General features: G+C 37.4%; 1 protein-coding gene across 1 annotated transcript; it reads right to left on the reverse strand.

The window, feature by feature from the left end:
• Positions 1-15: 15 nt before the first annotated feature.
• tufm (Tu translation elongation factor, mitochondrial) lies at positions 16-10,016 on the reverse strand. The gene is made up of 10 exons (XM_079828538.1): positions 9,947-10,016; positions 9,389-9,435; positions 8,928-9,066; positions 8,681-8,847; positions 5,646-5,915; positions 5,179-5,311; positions 4,898-5,002; positions 1,548-1,699; positions 1,347-1,466; positions 16-1,258 (listed from the first exon to the last, which is right to left on the reverse strand). The coding sequence occupies exons 1-10, from the start codon at positions 9,981-9,983 to the stop codon at positions 1,088-1,090; spliced, it is 1,341 nt and encodes a 446-aa protein (XP_079684664.1). The 5' UTR covers positions 9,984-10,016; the 3' UTR covers positions 16-1,087.
• Positions 10,017-10,246: the final 230 nt, after the last annotated feature.

The raw sequence follows: 10,246 nt of genomic DNA on the forward strand, positions 1-10,246 counted from the left end.
TGGAAGCCCAAAAGACGCTTTAATATATTATGTGTTTTATTAGACAGGTGAGCAACTTTTTGGATAATTTACAATTTATTTTTAAATTAATTGCATGTCATTTAACCACACAAGTCATCCAGTTTTTATTAATATGATATTCTAATATCAATCTAGATTATTGGGACAATAAAAGCCCTCCCTACACCTACCCCTACCCAATAAATACTATTATTATTATTAAACATTTCATTAGGCACTTTATTTCCACTTTTAGATCACTTTCTTCATTTTTATTGAAAGCAAATGCCTTTCTGATGTGATTTGTGATGGGAAAAGGGAGAAGAGCGAGCTCTGCAAAAGGTGGATTCGAACCCCGGTCGATCGCATCAAAACCAAGATCCTTGCACTTTACTCTCTACGCCACTGAAGACGTCAAAAAACACGTCTTTTTTTTTATCTTGTTTGGCCCAACCAGGCATTGTTAGTGCAAAAAGCACTTGCCAACAAGGCGTGCTATTTGCACTCCGTAAAAGGCATGTAATATAAAAGGCAAATAAAAGTACACTGCAACTTCACTGTACATTTCATGGCATTTTACACTTTTTATATTGTTGAAAAGTGAGTAGATGCCAAACAGACACAAAGCTGAGTCTACAGGTCTATTGAATAGATTTTATTACATTAGCCATATTTTTTCAGACGGATGACCGGAAACCAGACAGGAAAAGACCCAAATGTGTATCTGTAGATGAACGGCATGCAATGACAAGCCATGTACAGATTAAATGAGGAAACTTTCACAAACGTACGGTTTTTCTCCTTGTGAAACTGCTCGGATGGGACAGAGGACAGTGAAACAGACAAATTATTCCATGACAATGTTTGATTTCTTATCGGAGCGATACTTTACTTTCTTCATGTAGAAAATTGCTAGGCGCATATTTTAAGGGCTTGCGAAGACATTATCAATAAGGACATAGTCATTCTCCTTTGCATTTTGCAATAAACAGGGCCGTAATTCAATTCTAGAGCAATTTCTAGAACTTCAGTCCAAAAAGGCTCCAGACACCAAATTCTCCAAGAGTTTCCTCTTTCATATCGTCTCTCAGCCCCAGTTGTATTTGTCTTCCTCTGTCATGGTGAGGATTTCTGTGACCAGGCCCGTGCCGATGGTCTGATTGCCGTCTCTGAGCGTGAACCTTTGGCCTTTGTCGAGAGCCATGGGCTGTCTGAGGGCCAGGATTAGAGACGCGTCCTCTCCTGGCATCACCATCTCCTACCAAACGAGAGACGGAGAAAACAACCAATTTAGAGCAAACGCTTCCACCACAAGAGCTTGTGCTGATATTCAGTATGAAACGCACCTTCCCAGAAAGCAGCTCCACTAGACAGGCCATGTCCCAGGTGTGCGAGAACATGATGGGCATGAAGTTTGTGCAGAACGGTTTGTGCCTGCCGCCCTCCTCCTTGCTCAGAACGTAGACCTGAACACGCACAGTTTACTTGGCTGGTGAAGCAGGACAGAAGGTGCTGAACTCATGTTTAAGGTTTTCAAATTCACACACCTGAGCTTTGACCTTCTGGTGTGGCTGGATGGATCCAGGTTTGCTCATCACCATGCCTCTCCTGACATCCTCCCGCTTCAGACCACGAACCAGAGCGCCCATGTTATCGCCCGCCTCCGCCCGGTCCAGGGACTGATGGAACATCTCGATACCTGAGAGAAGAGAGAAGCAGAGCTAGAGCTAAATGGTATCCAGTCATGGACCCTAAAAAAAAAAATACTATTACTATTATATTATTTATTAATATTTTGAATTAGCTTGTAGTATTCAGAAAATATTCAGCTTTAAATCATTGTTTTATTTTTAGTCATTTTAACTTACTTTATTTCAGTTTCTTGCCAAGGAAACATTTCTAAGTTTTTCCCCATCTAAAATTTATATTTCACAATTATATTTTAAAGCACACCTCAACTGAAGCTACTAATTAAACATTTAATATAATATTTATTTTATTTTTTAAATATTATTTATATACAGTTTTAACATTTATTAATATTTTGAGTTAGCTTTTAAGTTTTATATTTTCAGTTCTCTTTATAATTTTAGTTTAGGTTTAAGTAATTTTATCTCACACACAGACACAGAGACACACACACACACACTTTTACAATGCAGAAAAAAATAATAGAAAAAGCATAAATTGACTATAATCAGTATAATTAACATAATCAGTTATTAATATTTTGTTGGATCTCTCTTGTTTTTGCATGTTCATAATTTCTTTGTATGACTATGTATAAAATATGTCTGCACAACTTTAATTGTGTTATAATCACAAATAAAACAATTGACTCCAAGCAGCAACTATGCAATATGCTTACTAAATACTTTTAACACATTTTTAATAATATTCTAATAAATTGTGCAGATGTTGTTTTTTTTCTTAGATCATACATCACTTTTGGCCAAATACTGTATATCAATTTTTTTTGCTTTATTTAAATTAATGACAATTATTTGTAATAGTTTTAGTTTATTTAGTCATTTATATTGCTACTTTGCAAAGCTCAATGACACTTTCAGATTAATACAGAAAAAAAATCACTTTCTTTGTGTTTCTATTAGCGTGCCATAATAGTGGTTAATACATGCAATGTCACGCTTTCAGTTTTAGATACTATTATGATACTATTATACTATCATATGTAGGGTTGGGTATCGTTTGGGTTTTTTTCGATTCCGGTGCCAAACCGATACTTTTAAAACGGTTCCGGTGCCTAAACGGTGCCTGAACCGATACTTTTTTTTTTTTTTTTAAAAGGCCACAAAACGAGGTGGATGACATTAAATCGCTTTTTATTTATTTATTTTTTATTTAAATTGAACCATTTATTAAAAGTTTAATGTATACTTAAATGTATGAATATAAATAAATACAAAACACAATTTACTTATTTACAAATTATAATTGACTTATTTACAAATTCACAGTAAAACCTAAGCCACCTAACCCAACTACAACAAGCCTAATATAACTCTTAATTACAGTAATAACAGCAGTCGTCTGTATTCTTGGTATGCTACTAACCAGCTTCGAGCTTCAGCTTTATTTTGATATATGATCATATTCTCTGGCTAAATATTTTAGAACGCATCGCCTTAATGTTTCCATGGTGACGCGTCATGTTTCTCACATGACACACAGCAGCCGCAATAGCGCTGACAGCTCAGCTGTATCGGGTTTATTTCGTTTTTTCTTTTTATTCAAAATATTCACAAACTTCTTAACTGTGTCACGAACTATCTTATGTTCAAATGTGTGAGTGAATGTGTGTTAGTTGATCAATAAAGCGCAATGGGCGGCGCCATGTTAGTTTGCGCCTCAGAATCGGATCTGTCGGATTTACAACACTTGAGTTCATTCTCATCTCACGAAATACATGAAAGTAAGTGACCAGTGAACTGGAAGAAGAATAGAGTAAACAATATAGTTACTGTATAATGTGCATGTATCTGATGTGAATAAAACACGTAACGTTAGTCAAATTATAACCGTCTGAAAGGATTGTCATTGCCGCTTCCTTAGACATCAGTGTGTGTTTTTTGCTAGTAGCCTACTTATGAGCATTTAAATGTCTGAAACCTGAAATAAACATGATGTGGTTGAAAACACTGAATAGTTGTCATGAGATGTGATGCTGAGCATCTGTCTCTGTCTCTGGCTCAGCCAAAGCGCGAAAGCACGTTTGAATTTTGGCACCGAAATGAGGAACCGAAATCTGCGTTCTGATTCGGTCCGGTACATACCGGTTATATAAGTACCGGTGCCATATTGGAACCGGATTTCGGTACCCAACCCTAATCATATGATACTATCATGATTATATTTTTTCCAATAATCCGACTTAAGCACCACAACACAGAGACATTGATTATGTCCGATGCGAGATCCCTACTAAATGTACTAACCATATTTTGTAGGGCTGGGTATTGACACATATTTCACAATTCGATTTCGATTCACAAGCTTTCGATTCGATTTTCGATTATTTTGGATATGTATCAGGTATAATACATGGAACATTTTCTCAAGGAAAACTAATGTTGTAAACTATGGGAGTCAGTTGATACTACATTAGCCTACTAATATTGAAGGTTAAATTAACTGATTTGTATACAAACACTTAAATGACACTAAATTATGTTTTATTTTATATAATAATAAAGTTATAATATTAACTATACAATTACATAATCATAATTCTACTCCAATTAGTTTAAAAAAATATATAAACATTTAAAGGGTGGCTGTCATAAAAACTTGCCAGATTTATTAAATATTGAAGAACATTGACAATGAATATCCTATGTAATGTGGTGCATATAATTAGCAAAATGCCCCTCTCTAGAGTTTTTTTTCTAGCTGACTAACGAGTTTATGGACACTGGATATGGTTTTTCTGAGGTAACTGTGACGTTACGTCACATTGTTTACTTGTAAGCCATTTTACTTACATCTTTCTGCGGTTGAAACACTGATTGAGCGATTCTATGTGACATGATACGGATTTCGGTAAGTTGTCCTGTATCTTTTAACACACTTTCAGAAGCTCATTCATGTTTATTTTGCGCTGTTACTGGTATAAGGCGGAAGAGAAGATCCGTTCATGTTTGCTCCGCGCTGCTGGTTCTCTTGAGCTGAGCTGCGGCATTGTTTTTGAATTTCGTAAAAAAAATTTACTAATCGATTCCTGGGATTTAAGAATCGATATGGTTTTGTTAAAGTGAGAATCGATTAAAATCGAGAAATCGATATTTTTTACCCAGCCCTAATATTTTGCACATTGAAGTACTGCCTATCAAGATGACGTGATGTTTGTGCAATGAGCAGGAAAAAAGTCATTTCTCACCAGTGATGACGGACTTAAAGGAACGATTGTGTCCGAGAAATTCACATTCTTCTCCTTTCTTGATCACTCCTCGCTCTAGCGTGCCAGTGACCACAGTACCACGACCTGGATTCATACAGTAAACACATAGATCCACACTTCTGAGAACCACAAACAGAAATATTCTGACAAATGATATGCTGGATATGAAAAACAACTATTCATTTTGGAGAGCACAAACAAATCATACAGAGTACAGATACAATATCATCAGCAGCACTATAATAAGACTTAACACACACCTGGTATAGAATAGACTCCCTCTATGGGCAGCAGGAATGGTTTATCCAGATCTCTCTTTGGCAAAGGAATAAAAGAATCTACCACCTCCAAAAGCTTCATAATGGAGTCGACACCCAGCTCCGGCTGTCTGTTCTAAACACACACAATCATAACAGAAGCAAAGCAGTGAAGCACTTGTGATTCAACACAATTTAAAACGTCATTCCAGTTTCTTCACACATTCATATCAAAAGTCACCCAGGAATCAAAATTCACAATTCTTGGGTTTTTAACGTGAAATATTACAGTATTTATCATAGATGATTTTTCCATGCATTTGATTACTGGTGCATTTACTGTCACTCACATAACATCCACCAGTAGCAAACCAAAGCCATCAATTACACAAGAACAAAATCATGTCCCGCCATGCAATTTTTCTTGCTCAAGAAGCTGTTTCAGTTCATCTCCATGCCTCCATCCTTACCTCCAGAGCACAGAGTGCCGATCCAATAACAACCGGTGTATTTTCGCCATCGTAGCCGAACTCCGTGAGCAGCTCTCTGATCTCCAGCTCCACCAGGTCCAGCATCTCTTTGTCCTCCACTGCATCGGCCTTGTTCACGAACACCACCACGTGCTCCACGCCGATCTGCCGCGCCAGCAGGAGGTGCTCACGTGTCTGTGGCATCTGACCGTCAGTCGCCGCCACCACTAAGATGCAGCCGTCCATCTGAGATGTGCCTGTGATCATGTTCTTCAGACAGAGAGAGAGAGAGAGAGAGAGAGAGAGAGAGAGAGAGAGAGAGAGAGAGAGAGAGAGAGAGAGAGAGAGAGAGAGAGAGAGAGAGAGAGAGAGAGAGAGAGAGAGAGAGAGAGAGAGAGAGAGAGAGAGAGAGAGAGAGAGAGAGAGAGAGAGAGAGAGAGAGAGAGAGAGAGAGAGATATGCATTTATAATACAGATGCAATGATAACATATAGGGATGCACCCATACCCATACCAGTATCGGAATCAAGCTCATGTACTTGTACTCATACTCTTAAAAATACCCCTGATACTAGGGATGTCACAAGTACGGGTATTTCGGTACCAAGTCGGTACTGATATTATAAAAATGTGACGATACCAGCATTTCTGTAGTACCGGTAATACAGACTCCCGAATATATAACACTGTCTGTGAATATTAAACTGCAAAATACTATTTAAATATTACTCCTGCATGTTCTGCGTCTCTGTGTTAATGATGGGCTGTCGGACGCAAGTGCGTGGGCGGGCATGGGGCGGGTATTTTTTTCCCTACTATGGTAGTCAATGGTTGCTCTCTCTGCTTTGTTACAAACATTCTTCAAAATATCTTCTTTTGTGTTCAGCAGAACAAAGAAACTCATACAGGTCTGGAACAACTTGAGGGTGAGGAAATGATGACAATTTAAATTTTTGGGTAACTATCCCTTTAATGACAACAACCTACACATTGCGAACTTTAAAAAAAAAATTAGGGCTGTCAAAAGATTAATCGCGATTAATCGCATCCAAAATAAAAGTTTGTGTTTACATAATATATGTGTGTGTACTCTGTTAATTATTATTTATATATAAATACACACACATTCATGTATATATTTAGGAAATATTTGCATGCATATACTGTATGTACATTTATATAATCTATAATATATATAAATATAAATGTTTTATATATAAAAAATAATATTTTTTCTTAAATATATAGATGCTTGTGTGTGTATTTATATATAAATAATAATTAACAGAGTACACACACATATATTATGTAAACACAAACTTTTATTTTGGATGCGATTAATCGCGATTAATCTTTTGACAGCCCTAAAAAAAAAAATATCATGATATTGGTAATTATGCCCTTTGAAGGTTATAGGACACTGAAATTGGTGCTTTAAGTTTGTGATAAGCAAATAAAAATAATACTTTTTTCATTCGTAATAATTAGGCTTGTTACAATAGTCGGTGTTGCCGGTGTTACCGGTGTCCAGACTCAACACCGGTTACATCACTTGCCCACCGTGGCACCGCCCACCGTCTTTTTGATTTTTTTTATAGTAATAAAATAATTTAGTTCAGTTAGAGAACAGACAATACAAATAAAAACTGAACGTGTCTGCTTAATAAAGCAGGATCCGACCGTGAGTCTCGGCAGCGGCAGGAGTCATTCATCATATTTAAGAGTGAGGAGCTGACTGAGATGATCGCGGAAGATTTGGTTTCAAAGCGCCTATTTAAGGGAGTTTGGCATTTGTCAGTTTGTCATTTGTTTTGTTGTTGTGTTTTTCATTAAAAATAATAGGCTAATGAACCCACAATTCAAGCAACCCGCAGCCGAATTGGCGCTAATTCAAAACCAAAAGTAAAATGTGCACGGCCGCACAGAGCGCGCATTGTTTACTTTCGCCTGGCTCCGCAGTGCAAGCCTCCGCGCTACGCTGACTGCGCGCATTCATTTTTGCCGCGCGCACCGAGTATAAACGAGGCTTTACAGACGAACTGTTATTCATTCATGGCGTGCATCTCAATCATAGACTGATCAATGCTTGATCAGTGCCCTGACTACTGAACTAGGGAACTGATTGAGACGCACCCATTGCCTCACAGAGCGCGCATTAACAGACGAGCTGTCATTCACGGTGTGTGCGCACTGGCGCGTTTTCAGTTCAGAGCGGTCGTGTGCATGTTACTTTCGGTTAGATAGAATTAGTGATTTAAAAGCCTCCGCTGGTGATACCAGTATTACCGGTGTTGTCACACATCAATTAACCGGTGGGGAAATTTCCTCACCGTCACATCCCTAGTAATAATAAAGCTGTCCTACATTTATTAGTCTCACGGTGTTGTCCTTGGGGAAAAAAAAAAGTATAAACGTATAGGTATCGGTATTGGCGAGTACCAGGAAAAAAATATCGGTACTCGTACTCAGTCCTTAAAAAAAATGGTATATCAGTGCATCCCTAATAACATTCATACACTATTGTTGGGTCAGTCAGATTTTTGTTTTGTTTTATAAATGTTCACAAAGGCTGCATTTATTTGACCAAAAATACAGTAATCTTGTGAAATATTACTACATTTTAAAATAACAGAAATCTATTGTAATATATTGTAAAATGTTATTTATTTCTATGATGTAAAGCTGAATTTTCAGCATCATTACTCCAGTCTTCAGTGTCACATGATCCTTCAGAAAACATACTAATATGATGATTTGATGCTCAAGAAACATTTCTCATCAATGATGAAAACTGCTTCTTATTTTTGAGGAACCCATGACACATTTTTTTCTCAGGATTTTTTTATGAATAAAAAGTTCAAAAGAATAGTATTTATTTCAAATATAAATCTTATGTAACATTATAAATGTCTTTACTTTTGATCGCTTTAATGCCTCCTTGTTGAATAAGAGTATTAATTATTTTCCGAAAAAAAAAAAAACAATTTGAGGGTGGTTGAGTAGTAGATAGATGCTATGCTATCCGTGTGCAATACCTTGACGTAGTCGGCATGCCCGGGGCAGTCTGTGTGAGCGTAGTGTCTGTTGGCGGTGGTGTATTCCACATGCGAGGCGTTTATGGTGATTCCTCTAGCCTTCTCCTCAGGAGCGTTATCAATATCCTCGTACGTCTTATAGCGTGCACCACCGGCCTCGGCAAGGACTGAAACAAACACATGAACAAAACAGTCAGCACACTGCTTTTTGATTAGTAAGAAATAAAAAACCAAGTGGTCAATATACCTTTGGTAATGGCTGCGGTCAGCGTGGTTTTGCCGTGGTCTACATGACCGATAGTCCCGATGTTCAAATGGGGTTTATCACGAGAAAAAACCTTCTTTGCGTCTGCTGCGAAATTCCTCCGACTTAGAGGAACTGCAAGCTAAGAGAACATAAAATTATTATTTTGGTTTCTAATGCACTTCAATAAAATATTACCCCCCATTTTCACAGACAAGTCTCAGACTAAAAGGCATGTTTGAGCTGTTTTAACTGAATGCAACATGAACAAATATATCTTTAAAAATGTCAGTGGTATTGTTTTGTCTCAAGATGCACACTAGTAATGTTTTTTGAAAGGCATGTTTATAAAACACTACTTAAATGTATTTGACTAATGCGTAACCCTGGCTTAATCTAAGCCCTGTCTGTAAAAACAGGCCGATATTGCATAAAGTTACAGATATTTGAACACAAAAACTTACCAGTTTATAGGAGCTGTGCAGTAAACTCGGGGAGGTCAACTGAAGAGCTGGAAGACAGGAGAGGAAATGCTTAAAATGTTATTCATTCATTCATATACATGCTTTATAGTGGCTCATGGTTTAGATGTGTCTGCATTACTTTAAAAATTAAAAGCATGTCTCATAATAAACACTCAACAGAGCAACTACTTAAAAAGTGAAATGCATCAAAGTCTATGTATAGCTGTCAAAAATAGCACGAGACTGAAACAAGCCCTAATCCATTTACCAGTGATCTAATCTTTACACAGGACAGATCTTCAATTACATATGCATGAACAATCTTATGCATTCATGTCATTAATGTTGCTCTCTCTCGGTGATATACAAGGCACCGGCTGAGGAACATGACCTTGCTTACGGAACGCACGAGCATCCTTCCTCGGTTCACAATCACTGTCATTTACGCACTCATATATATACACATGTATATGGTAGTTCCCGCACGCAAAACACTCGTAGCATAAACACAATGTCAAAGCCACGAGAAAATAAAAATAAAAAGATTTCGTAACTTACCGGAGAGGCACGCGCGGACGCTCACGAGCGCAGCCATTTTGCGGACACTGACAAATGCGCGTGCGCGGAGAAGTACAGATACGCCATCAACACTGGACGCGTTTGTACTGTACCGTAACAATTGTAAACAATGGACATCTAGATTGGAGTAAAATTTGTATGACGCCTCATAATTTCATCAAATAAATGGAAAGAGATTTCATATACAATTTTCCATCGTGTCTACCCAGTTAAATCACTTGTGGTACAGCGTTTTAAAGTGAACATGGAAGATTTTTTTGTCAAATTTCTCATTTATTT

The sequence above is a fragment of the Gobio gobio genome, assembly GCF_949357685.1.
Source record: "Gobio gobio genome assembly, chromosome: 1".
NCBI lineage: Eukaryota > Metazoa > Chordata > Actinopteri > Cypriniformes > Gobionidae > Gobio > Gobio gobio.